Source organism: Dipodomys merriami, unplaced genomic scaffold (assembly GCF_024711535.1).
Source record: "Dipodomys merriami isolate MVZ:Mamm:240054 unplaced genomic scaffold, mDipMer1.0.p SCAF_104, whole genome shotgun sequence".
Lineage (NCBI taxonomy): Eukaryota > Metazoa > Chordata > Mammalia > Rodentia > Heteromyidae > Dipodomys > Dipodomys merriami.
The window spans coordinates 4444863-4463490 of NW_027202316.1; the positions used below are offsets into that span (position 1 = coordinate 4444863).

An 18628-nucleotide genomic window follows, 5' to 3' on the forward strand; every position below is an offset into this window, starting at 1 on the left:
TACCATTTGAGCTGATAAATTGAAGAGTCACTCAGATTTCTGTGTCCAGGTGGACTTCAAATGAAGATCCTCAGTTCTCAGGCTCCTGAGTAGCTAGCGTGAGCCACCAATACCCAGTTCTGATATGTGTTTTATGATGTAGGATATGGTTTATCTTGGTGCTATAATTTGTATCTTAAGTGTCTCTCCAAGTTAAGCTTAGGTGTTCTGCATCAACAGGTTAGCAATAGTGGAAGGCAGGGGAACCTTTATGAGGCAGGAGCTAGTGGGAGGCCTTATGGTCATTGGGGATCTGCCTTCAGAACTGCAGGACCCTGGCCTCTCCCTGCTGCCCAGGAGTGAAGGGCTTTCTTGTGAGACATGTATCCTGTTGTGTTGGGCTGCCTTGCCACAGACCTAAAGGCAACAGGGCCAACTGACCATTGACTGGAATCTCCATATTTGAGCCAAAATACACCTTTTTCTGTAGGAACTGATTATCTCAGGCATTTGTTTCAGTAATAGAAATGTGAATAACCTAGTTTGATAATGTTTGGAGCAGACTTGAAAATGTAGTATTAAAGAAATAAAGAAATAGGTATGGTTTTGAGACAGTAGAAAAGGAACATACCTAATGGGTCACAATGTGATTCAAAGACCAATCATAAGAGTAAATCATAGTCCCAGAGTAAACTTCCTCCCCTCCCCTTGGTCTACAAACACTTGTGTTTGGCACTCCAAACCTAAAAGTAGAGTTCAAAGAAAGTTAGGATTCAGAGCAGATGTTCTACCAACTTAGAGAAAAGCATCTTTATGAGATGAAATGTTTGGGGGAAAAAAAGGGGAGTCACTGTAGAACTTTAAAGTGGCACTCTGAAATGAAGACACTGGAGGTGGCCATGGAAGAGATATTGGGGCAGCAGCAACTTCCTGTCTTTGCTTCCTGGCTGCCATGAGGTAAAGAGATCTCCTCTGTCATGGGCCCCTGCTGTGATGTGCTGGGACACCACAAACCCCAAACAAGAAGGACAAGTGACCTGGGATGGGAAGCTCTGAAACAATGAGCCAAATTAAAACTCTTCCTCTGTAAAGTTGATATCCTCAGAAATTTGTCATAGTAACAGAAATCTGATGAATAGAGAGAAAAATGGGCAATGGGAGAGCAAGTTAGAAATAACCATTAAATTGCATAAACTGCAATCTGTAAATTACAACTACCTTTTGGCACCAGCAAATCATACTCTGAGAGTAAATCCTACAGAGCTATCCTGGGAAAGAAATTTCATCTATATCACTTTTGTTTATAAGAAGCCAAAGAGAAAAACAATCTGCTAGTAGCAGAGTGGTTATGTAAGCAATGTTATATCTATAAAATTGAATATGATACAACTACACAAAAGAATACAGTGGTTCTTTATGCATTGAAAGTAAATGCTCTCCAAGATATACATTGTTGGGGGAGAAACAAAAAGATACATAACAGTGTAAGTTCTGTGCTACACTTTATACATAGCCAGACAGCTGGTAGCTCACATCTTTACTGTTCAGAAGGCTGAGATCTGAGGATCACTGGTTCAAAGCCAGCATGGGCAGGAAAATCTGTGAAACTCTCACCCTCAATTACCGACCTCCTCCACCCCTCAAAAGAAAACGGTGGATGTGGAGCTGTGGTTCAAGTGGCAGAGTGCTAGCCTTGAGGCCAAAAGTTCAGTGACAATACTCAGGAACTGAGTTCAAGCCCCAGGACTGGGAAACACCACACACACACACACACACACACACACACACACACACACACACACACACACACACACACACACACACACACACACACACACACACACACACACACACACACACAAAGTAAGTGGATAAAGGGAAGCGTATGTGTATATAATTATAATCTCTATGAAAGGTTGACCAAGAAGAAACTAATACCACTGGAGAACAAAATGCAGGAAGAGCATGAGATACTGGGTAACTGAAAAACAGAGGTAGGAGAAAGAGGAGGGCTAATCCTCATAGTATTTTGAAGTCTTTTATCATTTAGAAATGTTTAAATACATAAACAACTAATTAAGATAGGTGTGGATAACTGAAGGGTGCTCAGAGGTAAAAACACCAGAGCTGGCAGTGCTTCTAGTGACTCTCCTCCCTGGAGTTCCTATGTGCTAGAAGACATGTGCTGCTCCATTTCTGGAACTATCTGTCTCTCACCATCTCCTAACCAAAACTTACTCCCAAATCACCCTGACTCCTCATGCATGTGGGTTTGACTTTGGTCTCCTCTCACTCCACTGACCCCAATGCAATCTTTCATTTCCATACTGCTCTGCTTCAGCAAGGAATGTGGTCCACAGGGCATCCAAACCCCACTGCCACATTCCAGAGATCCTCAGCCACATGTTCCCGGACCTCATAAATACTGGACACTCCAGTGGCTCTTCTTTAAAGCCACCCCTTCCTCATCTTGTCTCACCTCGAGCTGCTGAGGTTTTCTTTACATATACTTTGTTCCTTCCTCATCCTGCCCCACAGGTGAGCACATCTCCCTAAACTCAATGGTTATGCCTCTTTGCTTCACTCTCTCTCCCATGACTCCAGAGTGGGGAGCTCCATTCTTCAGGCTGCCATGACCACATCTGTGCTGAAAGGCTGCAGTGTAACACCTTAAGCTGTGAGCCACTCCCTCCACCAGATCCAGTTCCAAGACACAACATAAACTGGGAATTTCTTCAGGCTGTCTTGTCCTCATTTAGGCCTTCATGCTCTGCTGAATTCCAGCCTTTCACCCACCTAACTAACAATCTTCTCAATTTCTGTGCAAAGACTCATTGCCACAGGAGTTCTATCAGCCTGAAATGCTTGTCATCCAGAGTCATTCCTTAGGCAATCATTCTCTGAGAGCAAAGGGCTGATTATTGCTGAGGATCCTCTGTCCTTTGCCCTGCAGCCAGCATGTGAGTCAGCAAGTTTTCTTGACAATTTCCACCATGTGATTTCCTTCCTCTACATTTTCACTGACTACTACAACCCTGGACTGGATTACTGGATTACTCAACAGTCTGGGAGTTGTCCGGCCCTTCAGTCAATCAACATTCAATGAGGATCACGTGTATCTGAGGCATCAGGTTAGAGGCCATGGGGACACACTGAGGAACAAAGCAAGCAGGCAGCTCAGCTTTAAGTGAGAGGACAGAAGGTAAGGGGAGGTAAAGAAATAACAATGATGGAAGTGACGAGAGGGCCATGTCCCCTCCAGATGGAGGGCTCTGAGAAAACCCTTCACCCAGCAGAAATGGCAGGAGAACTGGATGGACAGAATTAGATGGATCTGGACATGACCAAATGTATTCATCTGTATCTTAGCACCCTGCTGTTGTTCCTTACAGAAATTTGTGTAACACTTACTTTCTTCATCTACAGAACACAGATGTCAATAACATCCTGCTCAGCAGCTTGTGGAGAGGAGGAAATACAAGCACAACTTGGTGGATTGTATAGTGCTTAACTGAATGGGAAAATGGAAAATGATATTAATAAAATTGAATGATGTCAATAGCACAGTAAATAGCACAGTTGTAGCCATGTATGAGGACCTTGGGGAAATTGTAGCTACAATCTGATGTTATAGGATTATATGCATGGGTTGTACCAACAGAAGATACTAGTTTCATTTTGTCACATTAAAAGTTATTGACACAAAACCAAAAACATTTTCATGAAAAATACAGCTATTCAAAGGAAAATATGTAAGACATGAGGACAACTGTCTTTGTCAAGGTGGGAATAGGGATGGGGAAAAGGGGACAAACATAAACACACATGGGAGGAGTTCCATGGACAACAGGGAAATGCAGCCAACAGTCTGGAGGAGGGTGTCCTCTGTGCTGGAGGAGAGGGGAGGGCCAGAGGAGGGAGAGCATGGAGATTAAGCAAGGAATTAAGTGGGAAAGAGAGGAGGCAGATGAAACATCAGAAGCAAACAATGTTGAGATGTATCCATGGCCACAACTGTCAGCAGTGATCCATGAACAAAAGTGCCATATCTGTAATGGTTTATTACCATATCCAAGTTGAATTTACAGCGACTCATAGTGTGGAATGACACAAATTTTGATGACTGGTGAACTCAGGGAGAGAGCAGGCATCCAATATTTGTTAACTACCAGTTGGAGTGAGTTCCTTGAGAAGCCAACTTTGGTCTGGTGACACAGTGAGACCAGGTTGCACTGTCATGAGATCAGGGTCCTTATGGAGTCATTCAGCAAGGATAAGCAACTGGCTCCTGGCTATATGGAGAAAGACCTGCTTGAACAGATCCACTCAGGACTTCCTGAAACATACAGCCTAAAAAGAAAGCTGTGGAAATAGATGAGTGCACAAGATCATGGGTAGGACAAGAAGTACCTGGGGAACACAGACTTAAGAAAAGGGAGAGAAGGAGGCTAAGAAAGAGCTAAAGGTAGTGAGCAGGACACAGACCAAACCCTGATGCACAAAGCATCAGTAGTCACTCAAAAAGCATGTGGTGATAGTTGTTCAGAGGCAGCATTCCATCAGTACAGCAAATACCTGAGATAACCAAGGCATAAAGACGCAAGGTTTACGTGGCCTCACTGTTGGGGAGGTTCCAGTCCACGACTGGTTGGTCCTTGTTGCCTGGGCCACCCCTAGCTCTTGACTGTTGTTTCAGAATTAGCTGTCGTGGAAAAGTCTGAATCAAACTGAAGGTGAATGGACACAGATAAGAACCCAGAGGGGCCTAATTCCTACTCTATCACCCAGAAACATGTGTACATCAGCAGATGACAGGCCAGATGTTTTCACATTTGTGCTGGTGTTTCTGAGAGCTCTGCAGGGGGAAGGGAATACCCTTAGAAGGAGGAAGAAGAGGCGCTGCAAACACAGCATGCATGTTATGATGGTGGTAAAAGACTCACCTCCGCATCCATTTTGATCTCTTCCTTCAGGGCCTGTGAGGACAAAAGCAGTAGTTCAGGCTCCTGCTGACATTGCTCCAAACCCTATACTAACTCTCTCCTGAGTCCCCACTTTCTCTCCTATTCAGTCCCATCTTCCCCAGATGTCTTCACCACCTCAGCCCCCTGGTACTCAGGCTGGGATCTTCTAATCTAAGGCTGATGGTAGTAAACTTCCCTTATCACATCAATTACATCTCCTCCAAAAGAAGATGCCCAAATCCTGAGGTCCATCTTTCTCTGGGAAGACAGCTGGAAACATGAGGCCTCCATGGAAATGAAATATTCCCCCAGATGACGATTGGAAATGCCAGTGTCTCATCTTACTGCCTTGGAGACAAGGCAGTAAGAAACAGTCATCCTTTTTTCCTTTGCCTAGCTGAGTATACTATGTTAAAAGAACAATGCTGGACTACTTCACATGAAGGGGGAAGGAACAAACACGTGAGCCAGGGGTCAGAGGATCCAGTGGATAAAAGGGGAGAGAAAAAGACACAGGAGAGAGAAGGAACAGAAGTAAACAGTCCACGATGGCACAGCAGTAGTACCAAACTTCAGTGCACTTGTAGGCCAGCTTTATCGAAATATGGTTCCTAGTTCAGAAGGTCTTGTGTTGAGTAGAGAAGAGGCTAAGAATCTGCATTTTCTCAGGCACTCAACTGGTCATTACACAGGTCAACCACCCCCTTCGAGGAAACACTACAATTGTATAAAAATTGACTTTGCATTCATTTTCAGAGCTGCTATGTCGAAGAAAAGCCATTCCTTTCCCCAACTCTTTCCCAGCCACTCTTTCTGCTCCCAGCCTGTTTGCTCCACACCCTCAGTATCCTCCTCAGCCTCACTACAAAAGCTTCTACCTCTTATTGAAAGGGGTCTTCACTTAATAGGAAGGAAATGAGATAATATGCTAATATGAAGCCAATTATTCTACGGAATACATTTCTAATATTTTTAAACTTGGAGCATGTGCCCATATTTAAGAAGAGCTGCTAATTAAGGAAAATGATGATAGAAAATGCACAATTCAATTTCAAAATTGAGCTGAAAAGAAGGGGTAGAGGGTCGCACATGTGTTCCTATGGACTACCCTCCCACTCCAGAAGGCCAGGTCATAACCTTGGACCCTATTGCTGCAACTCTAGCTCTTCTCAGCCTGGAGATACAGGAAAACAGGAACTGCTAGACCCACCAGTGGGGCCCAAGGAATGTGAACATTCTGCACAAGCCGGAGGCAGGTGTTCTTATCTGCCTGCAATCCTAACTACTCAGGAGGCTGAGTTCTGCAGGCCACCTTTCAAAGCCAGCTCAGGCAGAAAAATCTGTGAGACTCTGATCAATTAGCCAGGAAAAAAGCCAGAAGTGCGCTGCAGACCAAGTGGTAGACACTAGTCTTGAGCTCAGACAGCATCCAGAAAGGCAGAGGGCCTCCACAAAATTGAAAAACAAAAAAAAAGTACAGACTTAATGTGTTAATATATCTTTCTTTTGTACTTGATCGAGCCCCTCACTGTTGGATCAGGCCTGTGGCTTCTCCCAGGTGCTCAGCCTGTAGTTAGGCAGCAAGGTCAGGGCTGGGCGGGACAGTACCCAGCTGGTGGGAAGGCTGCCAGGGCTTTGGGGCCTATGCTGTCAGTAGCACACTGGTCCTACCGGAACAGCACCGCCCTGCAAAGCGCACGGATCTCTGCTAGAAAAACTGATCCCCAAGAGTTTATCCGACCCCTAGGAGCGCCCGATCCCTACATTAGAGCTCAATCCCAGTGAGTTTACAGGAACCCTGCCAGTGCACTGGATCCCGGGAGCATGCAAGAAGCCGTGGGCGCGCCCATATCGGCTCCCCGGGAGCGTACCGGGGAGCGCACGAGCCCCGCGGGCGCGATCCCTGTGAGTGTGCACGGTTCCCTGCAGGGTGCACTTACCCAGGGGCTGGCGGATCCCCCGACCCCTTACCCTAAGCCACCAAGTCGAGGTGCAACTTGTCCTCCGGACCTGCCCACCTGGCAGCAGCCAAGTTGCTGACTGGGCGGTAGGCGGGTTCTCATTGGCTGCAGTCTTTCTTTGGGCGGAGACACCTAAGGAAGAGGAGGGTTTCATTTTGTTTTGTTTTTGACTAGGAGAAGTAGTGCTGTGGCTTAAAGCTGTAGAATGCTTGCCTGGAAGGAAAAAGCTTCAGGACAGTGCCCCAGGACACACACCCGCTCCCATACACATACTGCTTATTTTTGGCTACTGGGAAAGAAAGCAAGGCTTTGTATCTTGACATTAAGTTTTTATCCCCACGCAGGGCCTCCCTCAAGTCCCACTCCTACTCTACAATCCTAACAGGGCCTTATTTGTGCCCCGGATTCAAGATCTCAGGGGTAACCTTGTTCTCCCAGCTGCTCAGGCTAAGACCTGCTCACTCATGGGTATCTCCTCCCACCTGGTAGTCAGAGAATTCCCTTGACTGGGCTTTCCTCATGTACCCAGGGTCCCATCATTTCCTACCTCATCTCTGTCATCGCCCCGCTGGGGAATTAGTGCTGTGAAGAGTATATCATATTTTGCCAGAAAACCACAAAGTCATCCAGGTACAGAAAACAAAGAAAGGTTTATTGCCAGGAAAGGGAGAAGTGAGAAGAAGTGTTGGCTATTGTCTGAGGTGACCTAAATAACGTAGGAGTTTTAGGAGGAGACAGAAAGGGCTAGCAGGTGGAGACCCTGGTGTGGATGTGAGGACCAGGGGCGTCATGGCAGACTAGGATTTATGGCTGCTGCCCAAGTAGTAGGTAAGGGGCCCTGCAGCTGCCCAGGCCTGAAGGTCACTCTAAGGTGCTCTTGTTGCCTTCTATGGTGGTAGCTGCCCCAGAGAAGTGCCATCCCAAGGGGGTTGGAGGCCAATTATTTACTGCCTTTACTATATAGGCCTAGTGTTGCCTAGGAAGGGAGCATGCTAAGCTGTGGAGAGGGGAAGGAGCGTGCTGAGTTATGGGAAGGAGCTCACTGGGCGAACAAGTGCTGTCCTCCTAGACCTTTCCCCATGCAGCAGCCAGACTGACCTTGAACCTCTAAGTCAGTTGCTGTTCTCTAATCCAAACCTTCCCAGTGGCTTCCATTTATATCTCAACCCTACCCTCTGCTTCTCAGCCTTTTCTCAAAAAAAAAAAAAAAAAAAAAAAAAGTCATCTTCTCACTGGCAAGGCCTAGGTCACAAGCCAAATTCTAGGGACTGAGCATGTGAGCACTTTAAGTGAAAGACATGGAGAATGGGTGTTTCCTCCAAATGAAATGCTAAATTGTGGTACCGGACAAAGGTTGCTGGCTAGGCAAAATCCACTGATGATAACTTGCTGAGTCAGAAGAGCTTTGGGGAAGTCTGGGAGAAGGACCCTACAAGTTCTTGAGAGCAGAGATTAAGCATGTGAACTCCACACCCCAAAATTCTTGGAATGTTATGACAGGAATGTGATAGTATATCTTATGTTCAGTTCTGACTCTCTTTGTGTGTGTAAGAACATCCCATTGTACTGAGTGATCATCTGCTTCAGCTTAAAGTACTTTGTGGTAGGTTAGGGGTATAGTAATAGTTGCTTTAGGTCACAAAACACAGAAAATTCCCATTCAAATGCATTAAACCATAAGAAAATAGTGGCTCACGCCTGTAAGGAGACTGAGATCTGAGGATCACGGTTCAAAGCCAGACTGGGCAGGAAAGTCTGTGAGACTCTTATCTCCAATAAACCACCAGAAAACTGGAAGTGGTGCTGTGGCTGAAGTGGTAGAGCACTTACCTTGAGCTGAAGAGCTGAGGGACAGTGTCCAGGCCCAGAGTTCAAACCCCTCGACAGATTAAAAAGAAAGAAAGAAAGAAAACATAGCTATGACCAGGCACTGGTGGCCCACACCTGTAGTACTAACTTCTCAGGAGGTTGAGATCTGAGCATCAAAGTTGGAAGCCACCCAAGACAGAAAGTCCGTAAGACTCTTCTCTCCAATTAACAGGTCCCAGTCTCACTCATGGGTCTCAAGACTTTAACATTTCCCCAAAGCCCCAGCTCTCAATCTGATCATGAGGGGTTTTAGGGTCCAATCTCCAAACTTTGTACGACACTGATATTCAGACCATACCACATGCATCTCAGAATTGTTATTGTAGGGACTATTCATTGAAGTTTCGTGCTATCCTTTGCCAGCCAGAATCCTTTCAGAACTTTACTGATTCACAGAATTAACAAATTATTTACAAACTCATTTTGCTCTATTGCAGCATGTTTAATTGAAGGTATTGCCTCCCTAAATTTACTTTACGGAAATGTCACAATTGTTTGATTTGAGGTCTCAGAGATGTTGATGTCTATTTATGGTCCTTTGCCAGAATAATTTGGAAGACTGGGATGATTAAAGATTTGGGAAACTTTTATATGAATTATTTAGTTTTATCTTTCTCCCCTACTTTCCTGTAGAAAGGTTGCTAATGGAGCTTTGACCCTACCAGTGATAACTTAGAGAATATGAAAACACTCTGAGTAAACAAGATGCTCTTAATGTACTACTATTCTATATGAATACCAGAACCAAAAAAATTAAAACACAATGAAACCCATTTGTATAATTACTAGCCACTAATTTAAAAAAAATAAAACTACACACATTAGCTCCAATTTGAGCTTCTTGCCTCTATGGAAAATTCTTTTTTTTTTTTTTTGGTTGGTCGTGGGGCCTGAACTCTGGGCCTGGGCACTGTCCCTCAGATCTTCAGCTCAAGGCTAGCGCTCTACCACTTGAGCCACAGTGCCACATCCGGCTTTTTCTGCTTATGTGGTGCTGAGGAATCGAGCCCAGGGCCTTATGCATGCAAGGCAAGCACTCTACCACCTTCCCAGCCCTCTATGGGTAATCTGAAGGCTTTATAAACTTGTGGCCAGAATTAATCCCATGTCTCCATCCAACTCCAGAACACTCTGGGAAATACACTGGATACAATGTTTAGTGGTTTTTATTTTCTCAGCCCACAACATCATAACCAACCAAGCCCATCCCTCAAATGTTAATATGAACTGAACAAATACTATGAGCACTGGTGCAAGCCGTGAGGAAAACATGTTAGGGAGATAGTTCTGAGAGAGTACCTGGAGGATGTAGTTTTGGAAGCATCTCAGGCAGAAGCAGGGGAGTCAGTATCCAGCATGCATTGGCCTGTTTTTGGACATTTCTGTGAAGCCACCTGAGGAAGGGTTACACTGAGTAAGGTCCTGAATGTCTAGGTAGAAGTGATAAGCTAAGGGGAAAAAAAACCAGAATGTAAATATGATCTTGAGAACATCTGGGGTGGGGGGTGGGGGGGAAACTTGCCATCACAAAACAGTCCAGTGGATTCTAGAGGAACCTGAAGCCAGGCTCCCTTCCACAGGTGCACTTCCCCTGGTGGCCCAAGAAGACCTGTGATTTATGCAAACACAAGGAGAACCCCTACCTCACCTTCATTTGAATGAAAGTCTGTTGGGATGGGTGCAGTCAGCCTGGCCACACTCCCCTTCTGGCTGTACAAATTAAGTTGTTTAGCTGAATTTTCAAGTCAGCTGGGAGACACTACCCTTTGCTACCCCCTGCTGTTGTAACACTAGGCCAAATAGAAGTCTTCTTCCCAGGGATCTTGCTTTCTCCTTAGTAGAGCAGGCTGAGCTGGTAACATGGAGAGAGCAATAGCAGAAGCTGCAGTTACAGTGGCAGAGAAGGCCATAGCTGCAGGAGTAGTGGTGGCAGCAGCGGCAGAGGTGTAAAGGCCACTAGCCCAGCAGCGACAGTGACAACACTGGAAATAGCTGAAGACCTGCAGAGAGAAAGCGGCCAAAGAAGAAACACCAGGGAGCAAAGGGAGTGGAGACAGAGGGCCGTGATAATCAGAAGATGAGAAGCTGTGAGCTGTGTCACTGCAAGAGCCACAGAGAGCGGCCAAGCCTTAAGGCCAGGGTCTCAGGCACCCTAGGACCATGAGCTATAACATGAGTTGCTGTCTAGGGCTGAGGATCCCAGCATCCTTTACTTAGGAGCTAGAATACTTACTGCTCTAGGCTGAGGGTTCATCCCTGAGGCCTGTAAGAGAACTGGCACACTCATAGGTGCCACCTCTTGCTGCTTCCTTCAGCCTGCTGCCACTTCCCACTGCTGCTGGATGCCCAGAATTAAGGCAGCTGTCATGTACCAGGGCTTCTCTGGGTTAAAGCCCAGAGAAATAAGCCTCCAACCCAATGCCCAGAGACCCAATATGCCCCTCATTATTAGGATTTTGAGCTGTAAGCCTCTATGACTGCCTGCATACACCCCGCGCCTTCAGCTACTCTGGACTTATTTTTTATAGAATAGACAAGTTTAAGTGTTGTTTAAGAATATGTTGAAAAATTGAAAATTCTTCCCAAAGACATGGAGAAGTGGAATGGAGCTCTCAAGGATATGTAGAGCCACAAGTTGCTTCTTCTCCAAAAACAAACAAACCAACAAACAAAATACAAGTCAGAGAAAAAGGAAGATGACAGTGTAGTTTCACTTCCGGTTGTGGATACATTTCCAAATATTCAGGACATTCCAGTATCAGTGGTTTGCACAAAATGTGATGTCATTAATGTACTGAGAGAATATGGGTAGAGATGAACCTTTGTATTTTACCCATTATCTGTAAAGCTTGCCTACAGTAAGGTGCAATACCTCTTTATACTTCAATAAAAGACCCCAAAAACATGGAATCATCGTATCATACATTATTCAGAAACAGTGTAAATTTCCCTGTAAGATACCTGCTGTTGTAGGAAAAGGATGCAGAATTTATTCCAATAATGTGGGATAATAAAGTAGGATTACTTCCAAGTTTTCAATATTGCAAGTAGAAACTTATCTTAAAAACATAATTAAGGCAACTGTCCTAATGTTTAGGGCAGAAGACTAGGTATTTCTTATGAAGCTATAGTACCTTTTAGCAAAACAGCCCACCTATAGATCCATCACCAAGAGCCTCCCATACAACACAAAATAAATCTGTGTCACCAATGTTGCATTCCAAATATCTCTGCTTGCTCCCTTGCCCCTACAAAAAACCAAAACCAAAACAAAACAAAACTGATTCAAGCATGAAAGTTGAAGCTACCAGGAAAGGCATCCTGGCAACTGTTTCTGTTGTTTGGGTTTGATGGGACAGGGTCTCACTATACAGCCCAAGCTGGCCTGATACTTGCTAGGTAGCCCAAGTTGGTCTTGAATCTGTTACTGTCTTGCCTCTGCTTCTTCAGTGCTGGAATTACAGGCATGTACCACCATGCTTGCTCTGGCAAATACTTTCAATATTTAGTTGACTAAAAAGACTGGCTAGCTGGGTTAGTGGCTCACACCTGTAATCCTACCTATCGAGGAGGTTAGGATCTAAGGTTCATGGTCCAAAGCCAGCCTAGGCAGGATAGTCTCTGAGATTCTTATCACCAAAATCTAGGGGTGGAGCTGTGACTCAAGTGGTAGAGTACTCATCGTGAGCAGAAAAGCTAAAAGACAGCACAAGGCTGAGTTCCAGACCTAGTATCAGCACATTACAAACGAACAAATAAACAAAAAGTGTATTATTAAGTCTCTTGCTGATAATAGTAGCACAAAAGTCAGACCAGAAGCTCATATTACCAGGCATGCGAGTGGAAGTAGAATTACATGACAAAGCAGTTCAAGTTTCTCTACAAGACCTTCTATGCATCTTCTATGGCAGGAGGAGCTTCTGGACAACACTGAATGAAGTACTTATTCAGTTTTCTGAACAGTGTAGACATAGCTCCATCTTTTCCTTTAGAAGTGAAATTAAGAGAAGTGTGGTCATTTTTTTCAGACTAAATTTATGTTTTGTTTTGTTTTTTACTTTTTGTGGATGTCCATTTTTATAAAAGAAACTCAAGAAAAGAAAAAAATACATGTTACAAAAAGTAGCTATTTACCTTCCAATTTTGCACAAGAAAATAATTTTGGACTTTTACAATCTCATGCCTAGATATGAAATACAACCATGTGACCATAAACCAAAGGCTACTTTAAAACATATGTGAAGTCTAGAAAAAGATTCTTAAAAATTCAATTTGGACATTTGACACAGAAGTTGAAGCTGATCCTTACCAAAATCATAAATAATTATGATCATTTTGCTGAAGAAGAGGGAACAATTGTCAAAATTCTGCACAGTAACATAAATGAAACATGCTAAGTTAACTCAGAATATGCTCGAAAACTATTTGTCAGTCAGTGATCCTGGTAGGAGTGAGGAGCATCTATGCTCAAGCCTACAAAATCATGTGGTACAGGGTAGGCACTTTCCTTTCATACTTCTCATTGGCTGTCTTGACTGACTGCATCAGTGGTTTTGTGTGGACTTCAAATGATACATATGACGCTTCAGAGAAAAAAAAGGTTCCCCCCCCACCTCTGTCAGACATTAAAGCATGATTTAGAGATATCAATATGTTCCTCTCAGAAGAAAAAAAAATACTGGCTAAATATGTTCAAGAAAAATGTACAGGTTATTAAAATGTAAAGGAGTACTTTTTTGATGTATAACTCTGTCACGACATACTTGTCCTTTATGACCTACCACTGCAATCCACTAATAAAGTATTATCTACAAAAAGACAACAAACTTGATGTAAGGCATAACCACATTAATTTGTCTTTGAAAACTGAACTAGTAAAAGATCGATAGTGGATCAATGAACAGCTATGAACAGATGCCATTTCGTGTGTGTGTGTGTGTTTATTTCTTGTGTTTTGCATGCTAATTTTACTTGTGCACTTGCTCTCAAAACTATTCATATAGTCTATAGTTCAAGTATCTTAAAATATGATTAGTGTCTATTAATTCTTTGTAAAAGCACCATTTGGGGGCCTCAGAATTTAATGGCAGGCTATTTTAATAGGGGGAGAGGAAGAAAGAGGGCAGAGAGGGAAGAAGAGGGCAGGGAGGAGAGGAAGGTGAGGGAGGAAGGGAAGAAGGAAAGGAGGGGGAGGAGAAAAGGGTGAAGGGGAGAGGGGCATGGATGAAGGGCAGGGGTGGGGCGGAGGGGGAGAAGAGGCAAAGAGGGAGGGCAGTAGAGGAGGGGGAAAGCAGAGGAAAGGGGGGCAGGAAAGGAAGGGGCAGGGGAGGGCGGGGGAGGAGGGGAGGAGGGGAGGGGAGGGGAGAGGAGGAAGACAGAGAGGAGAGAAGGGAGAGAAGCAGGAAGCGGAACAGGAAGAGGGTGGGAGGAGGCCAACCTTTTCCTCCAGAGAGGGAGAAGCCTCGGCGCCCAGGCCCAGAGGCCCGTCCGCTGGGTCCTAACCAAGGCCGCTGGTCGCAGAGACTGAAGAGCAGCTCTAGCCCGCGGAGGCCCCACACCGGAAGTCTCGCCTCCTCCTCCCGGGATCGCCCCTCCTCTTCCGCTGAGGAGCCCACAAATAGAGCTCCCAGCTCCGCGGCTCTGCAGAGGCCGAGCGGGTCGAGTCCTCTTCGGGCCCTCGGGAGCCATCCACGCCTCTCCTTCGCTGCTCCTCTGCGGGCCTCGTTCGGGTGCACCGTGGCACTTCCCCTGAGAGCTGAGCGCGGCCCGATTGTGCTGAGCGTCCTGGCGTTCATGGATGGCAGGCTGGGCGCACGGCGGCCGGGTCCTGGGGCTGGAACTGCAGCTGTGGTCAGGGGACCAACCCCTGAGAGGCCTCTGCCAGAGCAACCAAGGTGTTAGTGCGCTGCTCACCTGGGCTCAGCTCCACCCACGCCTGGGCCCCGCCCATACCGCTGGCCCCTCCCTCCCTCGGCCCAGACCCAGCTGAACTCCCACCTGCCTCACTTCCCATCCCCAGACCCCCCTTGCTACCTGGATGGGGACCCAGGCCAGGTGCTCCCTCTTGGGGGAAATATGGCTGCCCTAATAAGCCTCTTTGCCCTGTGCCTGCCTGCCTCTGTGTGGTCCCCTGGGATGGATGTGTCCCATCCTCTTTCAGAAGGAATGAAGTTTCTGGTTCAAGGGTCTTTATATCCTGCCCTGGTGCAATATGAGGAGTGTGGCCTCCCACAGCCGGTGACTGCAGAGAAGGCTTCTCAGAGTAAGAGTGGTGGTATATGTATGTGAAATTCACCTATGTCATTTAATGACACACGTACATGGTATCTATGCATATGTCATATATGTGCATCAACCATTTTCTGCCCTGAGTTTTAATATATTGAGAGAGGTAGAAGATGGACTCCAATGAAAATGGAATACTATATGAAACAGTACACAGGAAAAATTGAGTTAAAAACATGGTGCTAGAAATGAAAACCTTAAGACAATCACCAAGGTAATCTCTCAGAAAGTAGAACAAAAAGAATGCAAGAAAGAGAACTCACTTCCTTGGTGGCTCATGCCTATACACCTAGCTTCTAAGGAGGCTGAGTTTGGAGGATTTTGTACCAGAGCAGCAATGAAATATTCTCAAGACTCAGGTCCAAATGACTAGCAAAAAGCTGGGCTGGAGACATGTCTTATAATAGAGTGCCAGCTGTAAACAGCCAAGGGGAAGGAGATCAAGCACCCTCCCTCCCAAGGGAGGGGGAAAGAACGACTCATAACTCAAAGTTGGAGTTTGTAAACTGAATGTGTTCGATAAATGCTCAGTGTAATAAATATGTCCATATTAACCCACTTGATTACAAAAATTCAGGACAAAGGGTGACAGAGTGAGGACGCTCAAAAAGACAGCCAGGTCCCATATGAAGGATCAGGAATCAGCTTTGGATTTCTCTGTAGCAACCTGAAAATGAGCAGAGCAAGCACTGCCTTCAAAATTCTTAAGGAAAATAGATGTAACCCTAGAATTCATGTACATAGTCGAATTAAGGCCAGTTTTAATACAGATATTTTCAGACATGTAAAACATTTATTTCACCAGGTGCATTTATTCAAGGCTAAAAGGCACCATGTGTTGGGACTCAGGCCTGCAATCCTAGCTACTTTGGAGGTTGAGATCTGGAAGAGTGCAATTTGGAGGCCAGTCCAAATAGAAAGTCCATGAGACTCCATCTTCAAAATGAGCAGCAGAAAGTCGGCTGAAGGCCTGGCTCAAATGGCACAAGATCATGAAGAAGAAACCTAATGAGCGCAAAACCCTGAGTTCAAGCTCATTATTCCCTAAACCTGTCTTATATACTGCACTTACTATGTGTTGACTATCACGTATGCAGTGTTCCTGAATCATTTATCTTACATAGTGTTTGCATTCAAACAATAATGCATCCACAACCAACCAATTGCCCTAAAATCTGTACACCTTTACTATGAGCAACCGTGGAGCTCCCTCTGCTGTATGTTTATTTTTCTGCAGTTAGTCAAACAATTGGGGGCCCTTTCTGAAAATATTTAAATGCAAACCTGCACTATTGATTATCTCATAAAAGCCACCCTGAGTTGAAAACGATCATTATAAATTTTTCTGCTATGCTCCATTTGGACAGAATAGCATCAAACCATAAAGACAGCTTCAGTGGCTCCTTGCAGTCCTGGGTGGATTGAAGGCTGAATATATAGTGTAAAACGAGATAAGGCTTGCAAATAGCCTATGTGTGTGAATCATGGTAATGTCTAATAAAATGCAAATGCAGTGAATAGTTGGCACATTGCATTTTTAAGAGAAGAATGTCAAAGAAAAACTATACACATTCAGAATAGGATAAAACCTTTCTCTAGTATTTTCTATTCTTCATTGAGCTGAACCTGTGGATCCAGGGAATAGGGAAGCCTCCCTTTATATGTGATCTGTATATGTGAACATAAATATATAAATATATTAACTGGCTATATATATGGCATAGCATGAGGGGTATATGCAAAAAAATCAGTATATAAACCTTATCACACTTACTATATTGCTCAACTCCTAATGCTCCATTGATTATAATACAAGCATCGTAATGATGATGCACAGACCACCTGTTAATATAATATTACCTTTTGTACTTTGGAATTGTAGACTAGGTCCTTCCAACCCCTTTCTTTGTTCTTTTGAAAGAATGAGAAATCCTAGTTTCCAGAAATTTTTCTAGAGCTAAGCTTAGAAAGGAGTACACACATGAAAACCCTGACCCCATTAAGTTGGTGTCTGGAGCCTCTGGAAGACAATCAGCAAAGAGCCAAAGCCCTTACCAAAAGTGAAGCTTAGCCAGGCACTAGTGCTCAAGTCTGTAATCCTAGCCACTTAGGAGCTGAGATCTGAGAATGGAGGTTCAGAGCCACCCTTGGCAGGAAGGTCTCTGAGACTTTTATCTCCGATTAACCACCCAGAAGCCAGAACTAGAGCTGTGACTCAAGTGGTAGAGCACTAACCTTGAGCAATCAGGCTCTGAGTTGAAGCCCCAGGACTGGCACCAAAATATTAAAGGTTATCCCAAACCATGATCTAATGACTCTTACAACTAACTGGAACAGTAGACTTCCAGTTCATCCACCATCCATTTCCAAAGCCGAAAATCATTTCTTCTCTGATGACAGTGAACAATTTTAGCCCTGACTGGATTCCCTGTGCCTGTTTGCATGTCTGGGTTTCTGTTTGTTTGCCTGTGGATGTGTGTTCATTTGCAATGACATCAGAGACAAATAGCCACCCTCAGCGAGCTACTTGCCATGAAGTGTGTCTTAGGGATAGAGAAGTCACAGATGGTAACTTTGTCGGTTGAATCTTGTAGAGGATGTGGTTGAAATTTCTCTCCCTGGTCATTCTGATCTACATGAACCATGAATGGCAATTGCAATACACATGAATTTTGTCAGGATCACCCAGGCTGAAGTATGGAGTATTTTTGCTTTCTTCCTAAAAACTTGGTGATGCTTCCCCTTTGGGTACATACAAGAAGCATGCTTTGTTTCTAAATAGAACTTTTGGGAGTGCAAATACCATAGAAGACACAAAGATATCAGCAATCAAATTTCATCAGACTTAAGAAACTAGGCATTTCTAAACACCATAACTCTCATTATCATGATTTTGAGCCAAGACAGTGACATTCTATTGTCCCTCTTCTCCAGCCCCCCTCTGGGAACATGTACAATATTACTGTGATCAAACCTGATGATGTGAATAGCAGAAAAGCTCTGCAAATTTAAAGAAACAAAAAAGGAAGTCACATTTGCTTACAATACTTTCAATTATTTGAGAAATTACAATAATCTTACAGATAATTGGGAGACAAACTATTGTTTGTAACAAAACAAAACAAATATAGTGATGTACTAGGTACCTCTAAATGCTTTAAGCATTCTCTTCATACTCTAGCCACTCTTCCTACATAAAACTGCTTGAACCAACAACCTACATCACTTACAAAAATTGTATTCCATATATTGGAATGTAACAAATACCATTTCTGTTTAATAATCAGAAATTGGATCTAATTGTAAGCTCACATCAGCTTGCTTGATTCTTTGTGCCCTAAGTCTGTGACTATAAAACATGATTTTTGTGTCTTTCATTCTTTCTGGCCCTCCTTCATCTTTCCTTCCTCCTTTGTTCCATCATTCCTTTCTTCTACCTTTACTTCCTTCCTTTCCTTCTTTCCTCCAAACTAACTAACTTACTTACTTACTTCCTGTCTCTCCTGCTTTGTTCCTATGTTTTTCTTTCCTTTCTCTTCCCCATTCCTTCCTTTCTTCCTCCCTCCCTTT

At 44.3% G+C, this 18628-nt stretch overlaps 1 protein-coding gene across 7 annotated transcripts in view; it reads right to left on the reverse strand.

Moving 5' to 3' along the window:
• Window positions 1-14583, reverse strand: part of LOC138811094 (biliverdin reductase A-like) — a 28632-nt gene extending 14049 nt beyond the window's left edge. For 2 of the 7 annotated variants that reach the window (XM_069998650.1, XM_069998659.1), the window contains exons 1-3: window positions 14211-14583; window positions 6915-7036; window positions 4923-4955 (exon numbers count right to left, since the gene is read on the reverse strand). In XM_069998650.1, coding sequence (XP_069854751.1) covers window positions 4923-4955; window positions 6915-7036; window positions 14211-14568 — 513 coding nt within the window. In that variant the 5' untranslated portion in view covers window positions 14569-14583. Of the gene's footprint in view, window positions 1-4922; window positions 4956-6914; window positions 7037-8734; window positions 8784-10072; window positions 10179-12661; window positions 12688-14210 lie in introns of those variants that run through there. The other 5 variants (XM_069998698.1, XM_069998669.1, XM_069998689.1 and 2 more) reach the window with 5 other exon arrangements.
• Window positions 14584-18628: the final 4045 nt, after the last annotated feature.